At 46.3% G+C, this 20741-nt stretch overlaps 1 protein-coding gene across 1 annotated transcript in view; it reads right to left on the bottom strand.

Annotated features, from left to right (window-relative positions):
* Positions 1-20741, bottom strand: part of ahr2d (aryl hydrocarbon receptor 2 delta) — a 76714-nt gene that overhangs the window by 11373 nt on the left and 44600 nt on the right. Inside the window, 1 exon segment of the mRNA NM_001123543.1 lies at positions 2444-2589. Within this exon segment, the coding sequence (NP_001117015.1) occupies positions 2444-2589 (146 nt within the window).

Genomic DNA, 20741 nt, shown 5'->3' with positions numbered 1-20741 from the left:
GTGTGTGTGTGTGTGTGTGTGTATGTGTTTGTTCAGGTTTGGGTAAACATCCCATGTAATTAGCCATTCCTTTGTTCAGGTGTTAAATGTGACAATACAACGGAGCAGGGGGGAATATGGCTTCTTGTCACGCACAGGATCCTGGACCTTGTAAACAATAGACCACCAGAGTGTGTGTGTGTGTGTGTGTGTGAGTGAGAGAGTGAGTGAGTGAGTGAGTGAGTGAGTGAGTGAGTGAGTGAGTGAGTGAGTGAGTGAGTGAGTGAGTGAGTGAGTGAGTGAGTGAGTGAGTGAGTGAGAGAGTGAGAGATCCTGCATTTTGGTATCACAATAAAGGGCCTATCTGAATTTACTGGAAGCTGCTGAAGATTTTCAGCATTTAAAACACAGACATTAGCTAACAGGTATTGGAATACAGGCCAAAGTATTTGTGTGTGTGCGCAGTGGTGGAAAAAGTACTCAATTGTCATAGCAAAAATATACTTCAGTATCTAAAATACAAGAAGAAGTAATTTCAAATTGCTTATATTAAGCAAACCAGACATCAATGAGTCACGCCGGGTCTCCCGAGTGGCGCAGTGGTCTAAGGTACTGCATCTCAGTGCAAGAGGGGTCACTACAGTCCCTGGTTCAAATCCAGGCTGTATCACACCCAGCTGTGATTAGGCCCCCAGCGTTGTCTTGGTTTGGCCGGTGTAGGCTGTCATTGTAAATAAGAGTTTTTTTCTTAAACTGACTTGCCTCGTTAAATAAAGGTTAAATGTAAAAACATTTTTACAAACGAAGCATTGGTGTTACAAACGAAGCATTTGTGTTTAGGGAGTCCACCAGATCAGAGGCAGTAGGGATGACTAGGGATGTTCTCTTGATAAGTGTGTGAATTGGACCATTTTCCTATTCTGCTAAGCATGAAAAATGTAATGATTACTTTTGGGTGTCAGGGAAAATGTATGAAGTAAAAAGTACAATATTTTCTTTAGGAATGTAGTGAAGTAAAAGTTGTCAAAAATATAAATAGTAAAGTACAGATACCCCAAAAAACAACTTAAGTAGTGCTTTAAAGTATTTTTTACTTAAGTACTTTACACCACCGTGTGTGTGTTTGAGGGTAATAGTGAGTGATTCTAACCCACCTACTCTAATTATTTCCAGAGAAAGACTACAGGACAACAAGACGATAATGTGGTTTGTAACATCTTAATGATATATGCTCCCAGATTGCACTGAACAAGTTTTCTGCATGGTGAATCAACCACATAGTGAAACACAGTGAAACAACTACCCCATGAATCTTTGTCTGGTGTTTAGCCCTACAAAAAAGGTTTTTAAAAATAAAACAACACACAATTGTGTCTCATAAGAGCTGTATTTGTTCTCTGTGTGGATTTACTGTAGTCACCAGGACAACGACTAGGGAAGACAGTTACGACTAAACTACAAACTGCCCAGCACTACCAAACTATCAAGGCAGAGAATCAGTCATAAATCAGTCTAGCACCATCCTCCATTAGACCAGCCCCTACTGGAGAGAATAGGTTAAAGGGTAAAAGGCTGTGTGTGGTCCGCGTTGAGACCTCCCTGGAGATGGCGATGGTTATCTTTAGCAATAAAGCTAATGCTAACGAGAACTAGCATAGCCCTCACTGAGAAATGGGACAGCACGCTAACACTCCTAGCATTAGCCCCCAATGAGAAATGGGACCGCACTGTCAGAGGCATTGCCCCACGGGTAATGAAATGAGAGAGTCAAACTCAGGATTTAGTCAGGAGGGCAGGGACTTTGGGTGTTTACTCCAGGAAGATGACTCTGTATGTGTGCTTTAGACAAGTGGTTGAATCCGCGTCTTCTTCTTTTCTCCTTTGTTGGCATTGAACATACACGTACGAGAGGTTATCATTTTATGGAGGTTGTCGAAATAACAAAGAGTTTATAATCGAGCATATTTGTTCCAGACTGTATACAGGGGTTCTACATCTATGGTATACAGTTTGCGTGATATATAGGCTGATAACGAGAGGCAGTAATCCCTAACTCTCGTGAGGTGGAGGAGTTTCGGTCGTGTCAAGACATAACTGGAGGGGAAGGAGTGAGGTTGGTTTCTTTACATGTAGATGGGTATGAGAGGCATCATATAGTGTGTGTGAGCTGGGGGACAGGTCGCTGCTTGCCCCTCAAGTCAGCTAAGCTTCCTCAGGTAAACCCCAGAGGGACAGAGAGAGAGAGAGAGAGGCCTCGGGGTGGGGGGAGAGACAGACAGACAGACAGACAGACAGACAGACAGGCAGACAGACAGACAGGCAGACAGGCAGACAGGCAGACAGACAGACAGACAGACAGACAGACAGACAGACAGACAGACAGACAGACAGACAGACAGACAGACAGACAGACAGACAGACAGACAGACAGACACTGTACACATACAGTACACACACTGTATACCTGGAGCAGGAGGTTTCCCTCGGAAAACGGGACCGCTTCCACAGAGGTCGTTTTGGCCGTGCTCTTCGCTAGAGTGATCTGTCCATTCCCTCCGAACCCCACCGCTCTCTCCACCCCCCACCCTGGACTGCCTTTCTTCATGGTCGCTGCAAAACAGAACAGAGAGAGAAACATAACTTCACACCGGCACGCAATCCTGAAAGCGATACGCGCCGGACAGTGGGAGAAAGCAGCATTGAACTGACTTGTCAAAGGTTTTGTTGACGTGCTCTCTGCTAACGTCTGTAACTCTTTTTCTTCTTATTCTTCCAAACCAATGAGGATAGTAATACAAGCCCAGACACACACACACACACACACACACACACACACACACACTCACACACGCACACACACACACACACTCACACACGCACACACGCACACACACACACACACACACACACACACACACACACACGCACACGCACACGCACACACACACACACACACACACACACACACACACACACACACACACACACACACACACACACACACACACACACACACACACACACACACACACACACACACACACACACAACAACAACAGCAGGGGTTGGAGAGAGGGAAGGAGAGCTGCCTCCTACAGCCACACAGGCAGCTCTCCTTCCCTCTCTCCAACCCCTGCTGTTGTTGTTGTCATGTGTGGCTGTGGTCGTATATGTGTGTGTGTGTGTGTGTGTTTGTATGTATGTGTGTGTGTGTGTGTGTGTGTGTCTGGGCTTGCATTACTATCCTCGTCGGTACCGGACATCTTCAAAAGTCACCACAAGGATAGTAAAGGATAGTAAAAGACAGTCCCCACAAGAACAAAGGCTATTTTAAGCTTAGTTTAAGGGTTTGGTTTAGGGTTAGAATTAGGGTTAGGGGTTAAAGGTGGAGTTAAGGTTAGGGTTAGGTTTAGGAAAAATTGGATTTTGAATGTAAATACATGTTGGGTCCCCACAAGGATAGTAAAACATATGGTGTGTGTGTCTGTGTGCATGCACTTGCTTGCATGTGTCTGTGTGTCAGCCAGGATTGGCTTTGGGCTCATTTGGGACTTAACTTTGACTTCAGACTTAATAGATGGGATTATAAGACCTCCCTCCCAATTTGTCTAACTCCATTTTCTCCTTCCCTTGTTCATTTGTTTTCATCCCCAGGAGAAGCCCTGACAGAGAGCGAGGCACATAGGGGACTAAGCACTACATCATATGTTTCGAAAAAGAGAGAGATAGGGAAGAAAAAGAAAAGGGGAGAGAATGCGAGACGAGAGAGAGAGAGAGAGAGGAAGAGAGAGGCTGACAGACAGTCAGAGTGACAGAGAAGGAGACAAACAAATGGAGGTGACAGACAGTGACAAATAGCTGTACAATACTGGAGTCGGACACATCAGTGACTGACTCCACCAGACTCCAGACTGCAGTCCAGACTGAACTGTAGAGCTCTGGTCTTTCCCGTCTGTAGCTCCAGACCAGAACAAGAGCCTCCTTGTTCCCACTCTCAGCCTCCCCTCGACCCTCATACCCGGCTGGACACAACACACCCACTGTGCTCAGCCACATCTGATGAGGACTGAAAGAGCCGGGGGCTTTCTCTTCCTTCACCACAGATCCTAAATCAATAAAGCATGTTGCTCAGCCTGAACTACAGCTTGGGTTGCGGCCTGGTCGTACCTGGCTGGGCTTGTTTGGCCTGGCTGGGCTGGGCCTGGCTGGGCTGACTGGGGGCTGCTTCACCAACACAAATTCTTTCAATCACAGAGATAAGTGACTCTCAAAGTACCTTGCTATAAGTCTATAAGTTTCCCAATTGGAATGTGAGTGTGTGGCTGCTTTGTACATTGGCTAGCCCAGAGCAAGCTAGAGTGAGTGGCCGCTGTACATTGGCTAGCCCAGAGCTAGCCAGAGAGAGTGGCTGCTGTACATTGGCTAGCCCAGAGCTAGCTAGAGAGAGTGGCTGCTGTACATTGGCTAGCCCAGAGCTAGCTAGAGAGATTGGCTGCTGTACATTGGCTAGCCCAGAGCTAGCCAGAGAGAGTGGCTGCTGTACATTGGCTAGCCCAGAGCAAGCTAGAGAGATTGGCTGCTGTAGACTACATTAGGCTTGCCTGACAACTCCCACTAAATTCTTACGCTGCTCTGTCGTTCACTACATACTTTCGTCGTCTGTGGTGACGAGGGGAACGAGGGGGGTTGTACACAAGACAAAGTCAACAGTGATTGGATCATCTCAAACCAATCAGAGTATCAAAGCCAATGCTTTACCCACGTGTGTTCTGGCTCTAGCCCAACCTATCAGTTTCTGGACCAATCACACAGCCCCGAATGTGTTCACATTCGATGAAGGGTCAGGGAGGTACTCAGATCCAGACTGAGGAGAAGAAACGAATGTCTGTGGGTGTGAAAGGAGTCTGGGTAGCCAGGCAAACATTAGGCTATAGCACAGAGCTAACCCTTGCTCTGAGGTACGGCCTGAGAGCATTTGGCTGACTGCTAAAGTCTACATTGGAGTTAGCTAGAGTTTGTGGTTGCTGTACAGGCTAGCCTGGAGCAAGCTCTGCCCCTGAGGTACGGTCGGCTGCAGGCTGGGTGGGGCGCCCAGTCATTTCCTGTGTTGTGAGCTACAGGCTGCAGCTAATGCTATTTCTGGATCCTCAGCCGTTATCAAGCCCTCTGTATCACAAGAAGAAGAATATAGAAAAAAGAAAGGGAGGGAAATCGAGAGAGAGAGATCGAAAGAGAGCGAGCGAGAGAGTGAGAGAGCGAGAGAGAGAAGAACAAAAACAACAGTGTTTCTTTCCAGCAACAAAACCCCAAAATACCTTTCCCACAGGACACAGATGTTGGGAGATAATTTTGGGGGAAATGCCAAGTCAAAGGCAAACCATTTAAAAGGACGATGGACTATCGATATGGCCCAGTAAATTGCAGAGTGCTTAACTATGTAGCATAGATCAGGGTTAGGATGGAAAGAGAGCGAACGAGAGAGAGAGAGAGAAAGAGAGAGAGAGAAAAATAAAGAGAGAGAGAGAGAGAGAGAGAGAGAGAGAGGGGGGGGGCGGGAGGAAGAGAGAGAGAGAGAGAAAGAGAGAGAGGGGCGGGAGGAAGAGAGAGAGAGAGAGAGAGGGGTGGGAGGAAGAGAGAGAGCACCGTTTCAGGGTTTGGCAGACATGTACAGTATGTGGCTATGCGGTATGGTTACTTTCCCATGTTTGTTCCAGTAATGACTAAGGGAGGAAGAGAAGACCGTTTTTCTATTTGGGCTGACAATGAGGCCTCATGACTGGGTCATGACTGTGGCCCTATAGCTCAGCTGGTAGAGCGTGACGCTTGCAATGCCAGAATAGTGGGTTTGATTCCTGGGAGCACTGTGCGTAAAATGTATGCATGCATGACTAAATCACTTTCAATAAAAATGTCTGCTAAATGGCATATATATGATGTGTAGCTGGCATGTGGACCAGGGAGACAGCTGTTTAATTCAGTGAACCAACTAGAGAGAAAATGGGCCAGGGTTCATATTCTCAGTGTCAGAGTGCTGATATAGGATAAATGTTTCCTCTTAGATCATAATGAATATGATTATATATAAAGCACTCTGAGATGCTTTATGAATACGGGCCCAGAACACCAATATAGCAGTTGCCTGTCCCACGTAAAGGGAGCCAGTCCTGGCAGGACTAGATGTGTTGTGGTGCTGTTACCCTGCTGCTGTTACTGGAGCACAGAGACCAAACCCTTGGAACAGTTCACTGGGTTTAACCAGTCAAACGAGCTTCGACTTCCCTATCAGAAAATCTGTGGTCTGGCCTCAAGGGCTGTGGGGTTAACCTCGACACTGACGTGAAGCTCTGACTACACAGCAAAGGAATGACTGGCAGGGCTGGCTCAGCCCGGTCCACACACACGCACGCACGCACGCACGCACACACACACACACACACACAGGCCTCCGCAGAGGGGAGGCAAAACAAGGAAAACAGACCAGGCCGCAAAATTGCCACTTGGCCGGTCAGATAGCAGCAACAGAAACACCACATTCCTCTATTCTCTCCTGACTGACTGACTGGTTGACTGTAGCCGCGAAGAGCTGGAAATGGACGGGAGTAACCGAGTTTTAAAAAACGAAAATGGTCTGAAGTGGTTTGGTCAGTGTAGGACCGTTTCAGCGGGAACTCTGCCCCGGCCCCGCGGAACTCAATCCATCAGGACTCAATTACCATTCAAATGATATTCCTACTGCTGCCAGTGTATATTATGGAGAGTAGCCTATGATCAGAGGCTTTGGAATCATCTAGCTCCAGTTGTTCTTTCCTAATGATCCCCTGTCACCAGCGATCGTACGCGTTCTATGCACTTTGATATGGCATTTTCGTTTGATGACGCGCTCGTCATAATTTCTCGTCATTTACTTCAAAACAAAATATTCCGTTGATATTTTTTCTTTTGAATGTTTCCAATACTAGGGAAATGCCAACATATCCCTTCAGAACCACAAAGTTGGCACTCTCACATTCAAGCCATCGCTACTGAACCTAGTGACGAAGAGAGAGTAGAGAGTGTAAGACAGAGTCGCACACACACGCACGCTCGCGCACACGCAAGCACACACACACACACACACACACACACACACACACACACACACACACACACACACACACACACACACACACACACACACACACACACACACACACACACAGACCCTCACCGCCACCTCAACACCCCAGGGCAGGCAGCTGGTCTGCTGACCACAGCTGTCCTATCTGGGCAGAGGGCAGCAGTCTAGTCTCATCATTATTTTAGTATTAGAAGGTCAACCCACCAGTCAGTCTCCTGTAGGACCAAACAGAACCATAAAAGGTCTCTAATTTCAAGGGGAATACAATCTACCCACCCACCGCTATAGTCAGGGTCAGGGAGTCAGGGAGCCAGGGAGTCAGGGAGTCAGGGAGCAAGAGAGTCAGGGAGCCAGGGAGTCAGGGAGCCAGGGAGTCAGGGAGCCAGAGAGTCAGGGCGTCAGGAATCCAGGGAGTCAGGGAGCCAGGGAGCCAGGGAGTCAGGGAGCCAGGGAGTCAGGGAGTCAGGGAACCAGGGAGTCAGGGAGCCAGGGAGTCAGGGAGCCAGAGAGTCAGGGCGTCAGGGAGCCAGGGAGTCAGGGAGCCAGGGAGCCAGGGAGTCAGGGAGCCAGGGAGCCAGGGAGTCAGGGAGTCAGGGAGCCAGGGAGTCAGGGAGCCAGGGAGCCAGGGAGTCAGGGAGTCAGGGAGTCAAGGAGCCAGAGAGTCAGGGAGCCAGGGAGTCAGGGAGCCAGGGAGCCAGGGAGTCAGAGAGTCAGGGAGCCAGGGAGTCTGGGAGCCAGGGAGCCAGGGAGCCAGGGATGGTCTGGGCACCTAATGGATGAGCATGGTCTATATATATATATATATATATATATACACACACTGCTCAAAAAAATTAAGAGAACACTTAAACAACACAATGTAACTCCAAGTCAATCACACTTCTGTGAAATCAAACTGTCCACTTAGGAAGCAACACTGATTGACAATAAATTTCACATGCTGTTGTGCAAATGGAATAGACAACAGGTGGAAATTATAGGCAATTAGCAAGACACCCCCAATAAAGGAGTGGTTCTGCAGGTGGTGACCACAGACCACTTCTCAGTTCCTATGCTTCCTGGCTGATGTTTTGGTCACTTTTGAATGCTGGCGGTGCTTTCACTCTAGTGGTAGCATGAGATGGAGTCGACAACCCACACAAGTGGCTCAGGTAGTGCAGCTCATCCAGGATGGCACATCAATGCGAGCTGTGGCAAGAAGGTTTGCTGTGTCTGTCAGCGTAGTGTCCAGAGCATGGAGGCGCTACCAGGAGACAGGCCAGTACATCAGGAGACGTGGAGGAGGCCGTAGGAGGGCAACAACCCAGCAGCAGGACCGCTACCTCCGCCTTTGTGCAAGGAGGAGCAGGAGGAGCACTGCCAGAGCCCTGCAAAATTACATTTACATTTACATTTAAGTCATTTAGCAGACGCTCTTATCCAGAGCGACTTACAAATTGGTGGATTCACCTTATGATATCCAGTGGAACAACCACTTTACAATAGTGCATCTAAATCTTTTAAGGGGGGGGGGGGGGGTTAGAAGGATTACTTTATGACCTCCAGCAGGCCACAAATGTGCATGTGTCTGCTCAAACGGTCAGAAACAGACTCCATGAGGGTGGTATGAGGGCCCGACGTCCACAGGTGGGGGTTGTGCTTACAGCCCAACACCGTGCAGGACGTTTGGCATTTGCCATAGAACACCAAGATTGGCAAATTCGCCACTGGCGCCCTGTGCTCTTCACAGATGAAAGCAGGTTCACACTGAGCACATGTGACAGACGTGACAGAGTCTGGAGACGCCGTGGAGAACGTTCTGCTGCCTGCAATATCCTCCAGCATGACCGGTTTGGCGGTGGGTCAGTCATGGTGTGGGGTGGCATTTCTTTGGGGGGCCGCACAGCCCTCCATGTGCTCGCCAGAGGTAGCCTGACTGCCATTAGGTACCGAGATGAGATCCTCAGACCCCTTGTGAGACCATATGCTGGTGCGGTTGGTCCTGGGTTCCTCCTAATGCAAGACAATGCTAGACCTCATGTGACTGGAGTGTGTCAGCAGTTCCTGCAAGAGGAAGGCATTGATGCTATGGACTGGCCCGTCCGTTCCCCAGACCTGAATCCAATTGAGCACATCTGGGACATCATGTCTCGCTCCATTCACCAACGCCACGTTGCACCACAGACTGTCCAGAAGTTGGCAGATGTTTTAGTCCAGGTCTGGGAGGAGATCCCTCAGGAGACCATCCGCCACCTCATCAGGAGCATGCCCAGGCGTTGTAGGGAGGTCATACAGGCACGTGGAGGCCACACACACTACTGGGACTCATTTTAACTTGTTTTAAGGACATTACATCAAAGTTGGATCAGCCTGTAGTGTGGTTTTCCACTTTAATTTTGAGTGTGACTCCAAATCCAGACCTCCATGGGTTGATAAATTGGATTTCCATTGATTATTTTTGTGTGATTTTGTTGTCAGCACATTCAACTATGTAAAGAAAAAAGTATTTAATAAGATTATTTCATTCATTCAGATCTAGGATGTGTTATTTTAGTGTTCCCTTTATTTTTTTGAGCAGTGTATATCATCCCAGGGTGACAGTAATGGGATATGTAGTCTACCCCATCAACAAGTAGTCTACCCCATCAACAAGTAGCCTACCAAGGTCAAAAGTAGAACATTATATATAAGGAATTGGGTGCTATTTAGGACACAGACAAACTGTCTTTATTTGTTGTCTCACTGTAATGTCATCTGGCAGTGGAAGGACGATTCTGTATGCCTTGTTGATGACATGCTTAGGCGACAGTAGTTTGTATGTATGTGTGTGTGTGTGTGTTTGTGTGTGCGTGCGTGCGTGCGTATGTGTGTGAATGACCAGGTTCGAGCTACCTGCCAAAAGGTTGAAGGGTAAAAGGCTGTGTGTGTGTGTGAATGATATAATAAGCTTGCAGATGTTCAACCGGTATACAGAAGTGTCTCTGAAAGCACACACATCGAATCACTACAGAGCAGGGCCTCTCTTGGACTGCTACAGTACAGATACAATAATGACACCCAATATAAACGGCTTCCTGTCACACCGAAGAAGAAATGTTGAACCCACAAAAAGTCTACATGCACAAACACATATATACATCCCCATACAAGCCACCTACAGTGCAGTTCAGCTGTGTTGTACTGTACCTCTCTACCTCCCTCTTTTCCTCGCCTTTCTCTCGCTATACCTCCATCCCTCTTTCACCCCCTCTCTTCCTCCCTCTTCACCACGCATCCAGCTCCCTCTTTCACTTCCTCTTTCCTTCCCTCGTTTACCTCCCTCCCTCCCTCCCTCTCTCCCTCGCTCCCTCCAACTCTGGTGTATAGTATAGGAACACACCGACTGCCGTGTGACTAGCTCATCCCCCTTTTAACGGCTGATGTTTCCCAGACAGAGCCAGGGAGCCATGACTCATACTCTTTACACTGGAGGAGAGAGCGAGGGAGGAGAGAGCGAGGGAGGAGAGAGCGAGGGAGGGGGGAGAGAGGGAGGAGAGAGCGAGGGAGGGGAGGGGGGAAAAAAGAGGGAGAGGAGAGAAAGCAGGAGGAGAGAGAGGGAAGAGAGAGGGGGTAATAGGGGGAGAAGAGAGACTGGGAGGAGATTAAAAAAAAGAGAAAAGAGAGACGCAGCAAGAGAGGGAGAGGGAGGTGGGAGAGAGAAAGAGAGAGAGGAGATCAAGATCAAGATAGAGCGAGCGAGAGGGGGTAAAAAGAGAGGGAGAGAGAGAGGAGTTACAGTTTAAGACAGAGAGAGGGGCATAAATTGAAAGGGAGAGAGAGGGAGAGAGAGAGAGAGAGAGAGAGAGAGAGAGAGAGAGAGAGAGAGAGAGAGAGAGAGAGAGAGAGAGAGAGAGAGAGAGGGAAGCCCATCCTCCTCTATCTGTTCTTGCTCTTGTATGGCCATCTAGTTAATGACCATCGCGTGCAGAGCGAGACTGCATCCTTGACAGCACCTGAACCCTATTAGCTAACAAACTGGACCACTTCCCAGTATTTTCTTGCTCTCTTTTTTTGTGTGTAAATGGTGTTTGGCACTAATGACTCCCTCCCACTTGCTGCCCTAAACATAAAGAACTTCATACACTTCATAGGTAAACAAATGTGTGATAGTGCCCTTAGCACTCACTGTGGGTGGACTACAATACCAAAACCAGTCAGGCGTAACGAGAGACCCACACAGGTCCGTATCCTGTTGTTGTCTCTTGACTCAACCTGGGAGAAAATCGATAATACAACAACGTAACTGTTTTGTATGTCATTTTCGTACCAGTTTAAGTGAAGTACTGTACACAACATGAGTCTGAGGATTGTGTACGTGTGTATGTATGTGTGTGCGGTGTGTGAGGTTTTGCCCGATGGTATGTTTAAAGCCCAGGGAGAGAGAGGAGAGCTCCAGTGTGTGGGATGTATAAACATGTACTTCTAAATAACGACTTATTCGTTTCTCAACTCTGGAGTTTTTTCTGAGCCGTGCCAAAAAGTTGTAATTTCTCTCATGGCGCGCTCGGCTCCTATGTTTAACATGATTTACAGCAAAACATAAGGCTAAAGATAGATTTTATGCACTCTGCAATTTCACATACATCATCGGCCACCTTTTCTTCACACCTTTTTCTCTGTTTGTGAGGCTGAGCTATGTTAGAGATTGTGAAATGCGTGAAATAAAATGTAGGCTACGGCCGATTGATTTCCTCGGTGTTTAAGCTAAGCACACATTGGTTTGTAAACTCTTCAGTTCCTGAGCAACTTTCTTTCTGGTGATAAATCAGTAATTGCAAAAGTCATTTTCAACAGTTCACACTAGCAAAAAAGAAAAAACTCCAAAACAGTGCCAATGTGTTACTGAGTTAGAAAGAATGTTAGAATGATATACAGTAAGACAAGTACACTGTACTAGTGTACTGTATACTAGTAAGTGTAGTACCCTGTACTACAGGAATGCTTTACTAGGCTAGGCTTTGTGTTGTGGGCATGTTGGGGCATGCTCAGTGGACCTCTTCTGTAATACTCGGGTGCCTCCCCCAGTCTACGCACTTGGAACTTCTCTCCTCTTCTCTCTGCCTCCACGTCCTGACTCTGCCCTCTGTGGCCAACCCGGAGCTGTTTCCCATTTGCGCAGTACTTCAGATTTGGGGAGAAAGAAGAAAACAGTGTGCGAAAGAAACAAACGAGGAGAACAAAGAGGAAGAGAAGAGGGGGAAGGAGGGAAGAAAGAAAGAAAGAAAGAAAGAGGGAATGGCTGTGGGGAAGTAGTAGCACCGTGGGAACTCAACTGGACTGGTTCAGATTCTGATGCTGGAAAACCAGCAGACTCTGTTTCATCCATCCCACACTGCACTGTAGCACTACCTATGACTTTAATTAGAACCAGCTGGACTGGGGAAAGCAGCTAGCAAACCCCCAGTCAGTTCCCAAATAAAACAACAGACCCCATTCCTATCTCCCCCCCCCATCTCTCTCTACATCTCCCTTTTCAGGCCTTTAAAGTATAGAGGTAAAGCGATGGGGCCTCCTCAGCCACTAGGGGTTCCCCTAGGCTCTATGCTAAGTCCTCTAGAGATTCTACTACAACTTCTCCTGGCATCAGACGCTGTACATACAGTAGAGGAAAAGAAACCATTTAAGCCCCCTGCACCCCTACAGTCCCCCACCCTCTCTTCTCTCTCTCTCTCTCTCTCTCTCTCTCTCCGTATCTACAAACCCCCTGACCCTCCCTTATCCTTCCCCTGTCTCTCCCTAACTTCTCCCCCACACCCATTCACTGGGTTTTTTTGAAGACTTTGAAACCTAAGAGCTGAATTGAACCATTGTTTTCCCTGCCTGCCTCGTCGTCTGGCCGGCTAGCACAACCTCATCCAGCCTCTCTCATATCTCTCTCTCTCTTTCTTGTTTAAGGGCAGGTCATAACTTGCAGAGCTCTGGAGGAGCCCAGTGCTCTATCTATCTGTAGATATGTAGCGGGTCTGTTATGTACCACAGGAGAACCAAGAAATGAAGGGCGACACCACGGCTGTCTTTTAGGCTTTTATGTTGATCTGCAATAGTATTGTGAAAAGACAGGACAGGAACACATCAGTCTCCAATGCACCATCTGACAAGTTGTTCTACACAGGAGCATGAAGAAAGGTAAAACACATATCCTGTCTCACATCCCCAATACATTGCTAGGTGCTATCAGTGTTAACAGTACCAAAATACAACAACTCATGTACAAAAACACTGCAACACAAACAAGTTACAACGTGAAATCGCCTCTATCCCATTCAGACCTTAGAGGACCAAACTACATCTTCCATAATGCAACGCCAGCACCAGTCGGCAGCTCAGCTAACCATCTGCATCACAGAAAAGCATGCTAGCTAGCAACAGCAGCACTCTGTAAACTATATTAATAACAACAATAAAACTCTGAAAGTTACGTGTTTCAATAGTCTCACACTCCCTTGTAACAATATCTACAGCATTAACCTTGGGATGTTTTATTTATTTCACGTTATGGACTTCTACAAAGGAGTAATCTGCAACACATACCTTTCTCTCTCAGTGTTTTCTCGGACTGAGGAGAACGGAAGCTACGGGTAGTACCAGGGTGTTAGTAGGTGACGCAAGCACCCAGATGAAATAAAATACATTTAATGAAACAAAACCTGAAGATGTTAACATCATTCAGCTACTGTAGCTGCCTACCTAACATCAACAGGCATCACCAGTAGCACAACAATTAAAAATAGAGACCAAAAGTAAAGTTCCTGGCGATCATAGCGATCTGACTCCCCCTTCTGTCTGAACTTGGAATATTCCTGTTCGCGGGCTTTGGCCACTGACCCTCAACCTGGTTGTTCTGCGCTGTGTACTATTCTAATAATTTGAAGTTTGATGGAATAACCATTTTAACTCTACTACAGATCGACACTCTCTCTTCAGCAGTGGCACATACAGACCCCCTTGGTTCCCTTGTACAGTACAATACAGTATACAGGCCCAGTTCACACAACTCTTTTGAAGAGTGACTTGGATTTATTTAATCAATTCTCCATTAGCATACTTGTTCTTCCGAAATATTTCTTAACATATTGTACCTACAGCAAGATATTCTGACAAGGTATCTATGCATTTGTTTACGTCTTGACAAAGGTCCTACAGTTGCCCCCAGGTAAGCACAAAGGCTACTTAGCTTCCTCTGAGTCCATGTGGTCAACAAGCATAGAATCATCTCAATTTTACATCTCTCAATATTAACTTTACATTTTTTTAAACATTTTTAGTCATTTAGCAGACGCTCTTATCCAGAGTGACTTACAGTAGTGAATGCATACATTTCATTTCATGCATTTTTTAAATTTGTTTTATGTACTGTTCTTATACCCAATGAGCTATTGGCAGAACAAGACGGACACTCTAGACGGCACCCCAAGTTACCCTTCTTGGGGTTTCCATTATACAATTTGGTGAAAATATGTGCAGGACAGCTAATAAGCGACATTACTGTCTCCCCTCTGGCCCTCATTCATGTGCACTCATTGTACTGTATATGTGTCCTGTGGCATACTTTGTTACAGAACACATAAACAGGAGTAGACTGTAGCTGTCCGATGGTGGACTATAGGTGTGCTACGTATACATAGTGTTTTCATTTTCATTTCACCTTTATTTTGACAGGGAGTCATGCTGAGAACGACGTCTCTTTTACAGATGAGCCCTGTATACACGGCAATACACAGTAATCGTAGAAAACAAACACATTCTTCAGTGAAAAAAGAAAGTCCATAATCGGCCCTAGAGGCACCGATTCATCCAATTTCGGAGCGCCTTGGAGATCATTCCACAAGTAAGGTGCTAAAAAAAACTAAAAGCAGATTGAACTAACTCAGTGGAGTTTGTTGATCTAAATCAGTGGAGGTAGTTTGATCTAACTCAGTGGAGGTAGTTTGATCTAACTCAGTGGAGGTAGTTTGATCGTTGATCTAACTCAGTGGAGGTAGTTTGATCTAACTCAGTGGAGGTAGTTTGATCGTTGATCTAACTCAGTGGAGTTAGTTGATCTAACTCAGTGGAGATGGAAGGGATCTCTAGAGTTAGCCCTCCCTGAGACCGGGTCTGGTATCTCGTACGTCTGTGTGGTTCAGCATAGCGGTCTGACATGGCAGCAAATGCCTAGGCCACATCGGGGTTCATCCCAAATGGCACCTTACTCCCTAGGTAGTGCACTACTTTTGACCAGGGCCCGCATGCCTATGAAGGGAATAGGGTGCTATTTGGGACACAGCTATGGTTTGTCATGGAGCAGGTGGGACAGAGATTTACTCCAGAATAAAGCCCTCAAATGCAACTGTGGACCTTGAAGACCCACATTGGGTGACATAAACAACACCCTCTACAGAACAGGGACAGGGGCAACTTTCCTGGAAGTCACAGCAGGCATGTTCCCAAAAGGTCACACTAAGGTATAAGTTACAGCACATTGCTATTCAAGGTTCCACAGCAGAATATGAACCTACTGTACATTATACAACATAGGCATTATTCATTCCCCATAGGCTATACCAGGGGTATTCAGATCCTACCCTGTTTGTTTTCTGTTCTACCTGATAATTAACTGCACCCACCTGGGGTCCCAGGTCTAAATCATTCCCTGATTAGAGGGGAAGAATTACAAAAAGCAGTGGAACTGGCTTCAAGATCCAGATTTGAATTTGAGGGCTTTATACTGTGAAGGCTAGGGTACGTCTAAAATAGTCATAGAGACGAAGGGTTAATGAACCAAACTAAGAACCTACGTGAAGCACAATACAGAACTATATAATACTACTCCATTATCCAGCAACCATCAGACATCAGTCTCCTACAGCCTACAGTAAACCTTAAACACTGAGGGATCATGGGACGAACTGTACTCTGTACTCTGTTTACAGAGCTATTTCCTGTTAGAGGAAACACATACAACTCTCTTCCCTGAGAGAGAGAGAAAGATATATATATATATATATAGAGAGAGAGAGAGAGAGAGAGAGAGAGAGAGAGAGAGAGAGAGAGAGAGAGAGAGAGGAGAGCGAGTGAGTGAGTGAGTGAGTGAGTGAGTGAGTGAGTGAGTGAGTGAGTGAGTGAGTGAGTGAGTGAGTGAGTGAGTGAGTGAGTGAGTGAGTGAGTGAGTGAGTGAGTGAGTGACATGGAGTGCGAAAGGTCTTGCATTTTGGTATCACAATAAAGAGCCTTTGTTATAACTGGATTTACTGGAATCCGATCCCATTTGGAGCCTATCTTCGCACCACATGTCCATGTAGAACTCTATCTGCTTATGTGGGCACCATAAACCTGCTGCACAGACCCTGACCCTTGACCCTGGTGTGTAGTGAGATTAAGTTTAGAAGAGTGCAGAGTGCGGCCCAGACATCCCTCTGTTTACATTCCCCTGCCTCCATGCTATGTCACATATGGGCCGTTGTTTCATTTGTCGATAGGCCGTATTCATGCTGCCACCCACCCCAATGACCAGAGCTAGAAGCAGCTAACTTCCAGCTTCTCGCTGCTAAAGAAATACAAACTCAGTTTTTCTCTCAGTTTTTTCCCCCTTGACGTTTCACCACTCAGTGAGTGTGTTCCTGTTGTTGTTTTTTGCAAAGGACTCTGGGAGAGGGAAGTGACTAATTAACGACAAACTATGAGTGAGGAGGAAACCGTACAGACCTTAAAAACAGAAGTTCGAACAGAATATAAAACATTTGAGTCAGGTTCCATGAAGTTTTGATCAAGTCTAGTGTGAGAAAGATTCATATTCTATGCTGTGTTCTCCAAATACTACAAGTAAATCAATATCATAAAACATGTTTTTTTTATTACATGTAGCATCTTCTACGTGTCTTCTGTAGAATTGTAAAGTGAGATTCAATACTGTACTCCAGTTTAGGTATTGTTGAATTAATGGTTCATGATAAAAGATGTAGTTTCCTTTTCCAACAGGCCCCCTTGGCACCAGCAATACCTATTTTATGGCTACATGGATCCTATCCAGCTCTCCACTTATGCAAAGTAGATAAATGCAGAGTTAAAGTGTGGTTGGAGCCAGCAGCACCTGAATGATCTGACAAACAAGTATTTTTGTTTCATCTACAGAGAAAGAGTTAGAGGGAAAGAGAGCGGGGGAGAGAGAGTTAGAAAGAGAGAGAGAGAGAGACACTCCAAAGAGACTGTGACGACGGTGGCGGTTGTCTGCGCGGACAGGCATTGCTGGAGGTCCGTTTATACTGTTGTCTGGATCATTAATGAATGGATGGATACAACATAATTAGCCTTCAATGTCAAAGCCAACAGTCAGCGAGAGAGAGAAGCACACTAAAGCCTTTGCCAAAGATGAAGCACGGATGAGCTCAGGAGGAGGGAAGGAGACAGGGAGAAGAGGGAGAAGAGGAAGAAATACAAAGACAAGGAAGGCGTGATGAAGGGATAGGTGACATAGGAGATTGAGGTGGAGAGAGAGGAAAAACAGGGAGACAGCCTGGATTTAAAATGGATTACATTTAGATATTGCGTCACGGGCCTACACACAATACCCCATAACGTCAAAGTGGAATTATGTTTTAAGAAATATTTATAAATGAATAAAAAATGAAAAGCTGAAATGTCTTGAGTCAATAAGTATTCGACCTCTTTGATATGGCAAGCCTAAATAAGTTCAGGAGTATACATTTGCTTAACAAGTCACATAATCAACTGCATGAACTCACTCTGTGTGCAATAATAGTGTTTAACAGGATTTTTGAATGACTACCTCATCTCTGTACCCCACATATACAATTATCTGTAAGGTTCCTCAAGTCAAGCAGTGAATTTCAAGCACAGATTCAACCACACAGACCAGGGAGGTTTTCCAATGCCTAGAAAAGAAGGGCACCTATTGGTAGATGGGTAAAAGAAGAAAAAAAGAAAAGCAGACATTGAATATCCCTTTGACCATGGTGAACACATCCCTGAGTACCACTCTTCAAATTTTCAAGCATAGTGGTGGCTGCATCATATTATGGGTATGCTTGTCATCGGCAAGGACTAGGGAGTTTTTTAGGATAAAAATAAACGGAATAGAGCTAAGTACAGGCTAAATTCTAGAGGAAAACCTGGTTCAGTCTGCTTTCCAACAGACACTGAGAGACAAATTCACCTTTCAGCAGGACAATAACCTAAAACACAAAGCAAAATATACACTGGAGTTGCTTACCAAGATGACATTGAATGCTCCTGAGTGGCCTAGTTACAGTTTTGACTTAAAATGGCTTGAAAATCTATGGCAAGACTTGAAAAAGGATAATGTGCAAATATTGTACAATCCAGGTGTGCAAAGTTCTTAGGGATTTACCCAGAAAGACTTACAGCGTTAATCACTGGCAAAGGTTATTCTAACATATATTGACTCAGGGGTGTGAATACTTATGTAAATTAGATATTTCTGTATTTCATTTTCAATACATTTGCAAACATTTCTAAAAACACGTTTTCACTTTGTCATTATGGGGTAGTGTGTGTAGATGTGTGAGAAAAATTGGAATTTAGGCTGTAACACAACAAAATGTGGAATAAGTGAAGGGGTATGAATACTTTCTGAAGGCACTGTGTATATATATATATATATATATATATATATATATATATACATATATATATATATATACATATATATATATATATATATATGTGTGTGTACAGAGAGAGAGAAATATATATATACACATAGAGTGAACAAAACATTAGGAACACCTTCATAATATTGAGTTGCACCCCATTTTGCCCTCAGAACATCCTCAATTCATCGGGGGCATGGACTTTACAAGGTGTCGAAAGCGTTCCACAGGGATGCTGGCCCATGTTGACTCCAATGCTTCCACAGTTGTGTCAGGTTGGTTGGATATCATTTGAGTGGTGGATCCTTCTTGATAGACACGGGAAACTGTTGAGTGTGAAAAACCAAACACACGCATCTCGTAAGGCTAAACACAGAGTCTCTGCCTCGGCCCGTTTCCCCAATCCCCCTTTCCCGAGCAACAACCATTGTCGAAGGGCGTTTTCTTTCCAGGCGAAATCTCAGGGCAAGTTATTAATATCTAGTGTTTACTTTCAACACTTTCGATAAGCCAACGGAACATTTTTCAGCTCTAATGTCGCGTTTCTGGCAGCCGCTGAGTTAAACTGCGGCTCGTTTCCTATTCTAAATCACTCCATGGCACGACACCGCACTGCGAGGCTACTCAGGTCAGACTCCCTCTTTCACTTTTTCACTCTCTCTCCCTTTTTCTTCTCCCTCTACCATCACCCAATTTTCTTTTCTCCCCTCATTGCCTTTCATTTGTTCTTGTCTCCCACTTTCTAGGCCTCTCTACCTTCAACGCACCCTCTCTTTTTCACTCTCTCTCTCTGGTCTCTCTCTCTCTCACTCTCTCTCTCTCTCCTCTCTCTCGCTCTCTCTCTCTCTCCTTCTCTCTCGCTCTCTCTCTCTCCTGCCCACTCGACCACAGGCTGAAGCAGAAAATGCAGCCTGAAAATAAGAGGGCAGTCTTTTTCTTGGCAAGTGGATCCTCCATTTGGTTCCCTGCTGATGTTAATTACCAAGCTCCATGTCCTTGTGTAACCAAACACTTTACCCTGATCCGCCCCTCCACCCCCCCCCCCCCACCCCACCCCCTTCTCCCCTTCCCCTCGCCGTCCCCCTCCATTCCCCCTCCTCTGTGCTCTCTCTCGCTCTCTCCCTTTCCCAAAACTTCAACCTCGACTGCCAGGGTTGAAAGTTTGCACGCCTTCTCCTCACGCAAGGCGAAGGAAGGAAAGGCGAGGGGATCGGGCAGAGATGTACTCTGTACTCAATCTCACTTCCACTGTTAGACTCGGCACAGCTCCCACTCAACTGCACTCCACAACACACACACACGTACACACACATACATGTGCACGTTGCACAAGCACACGAACACGTGCACAGATGCACAAGCACACACACATTAATTAACTACTACTACACACAAGCTCCACTAGTCAACACAACCTCCCAGCCTGCGTTACCGCATCGACACTCTTTCCCTCGAACCACACACTCCTTTCTGTCACACACACTTTCACCCACGCTGCTCACTACTCAACACAACACCTCCCACTCCTACAGCTAGCTCAACAAAATCGTCTCGCAGTCAACACACACACCTTAGCCCGTCATCACACACTCACACCGCAGAACACGAGACACACACACACCTCCTCTCCCCCTCCTCCCTGTTCTGCTGAGGAAGGCAGTTAGCCGTCAGACAGCCAGACAGCATCAGGTAGAGACACAAAGGCTCTCATTGTTCCAGGAGTTGGCTGAGGCCCAAGTGCTCATACTTGGCTGCTTCATAAAAACTGTGGTAAGACAGAAACTATTGGTGGGGGGTGATGGAGAATCTCAGGATTTCTCTCTCCCTCCCCCTCTCCCTCCCCCTCTCCATCTCTCTCTCTTATTTGCAACCAAACCAAGACACACACACACTAGCACCTTGTATTACAACACTAACCCAGCCAGCCAGCCAGCCAGCCAGCCAGCCAGCCAGCCAGCCAGCCAGCCAGCCAGCCAGCCAGCCAGCCAGCCAGCCAGCCAGCCAGCGAGCATCCATCC

This window comes from Salmo salar, chromosome 16, assembly GCF_965601325.2.
Source record: "Salmo salar chromosome 16, fSalSal1, whole genome shotgun sequence".
In the NCBI taxonomy this organism is placed as follows: Eukaryota; Metazoa; Chordata; class Actinopteri; order Salmoniformes; family Salmonidae; genus Salmo; species Salmo salar.
Note: the sequence above shows the minus strand (reverse complement) of the source record. Positions and strands in the feature narration are given on the sequence as shown.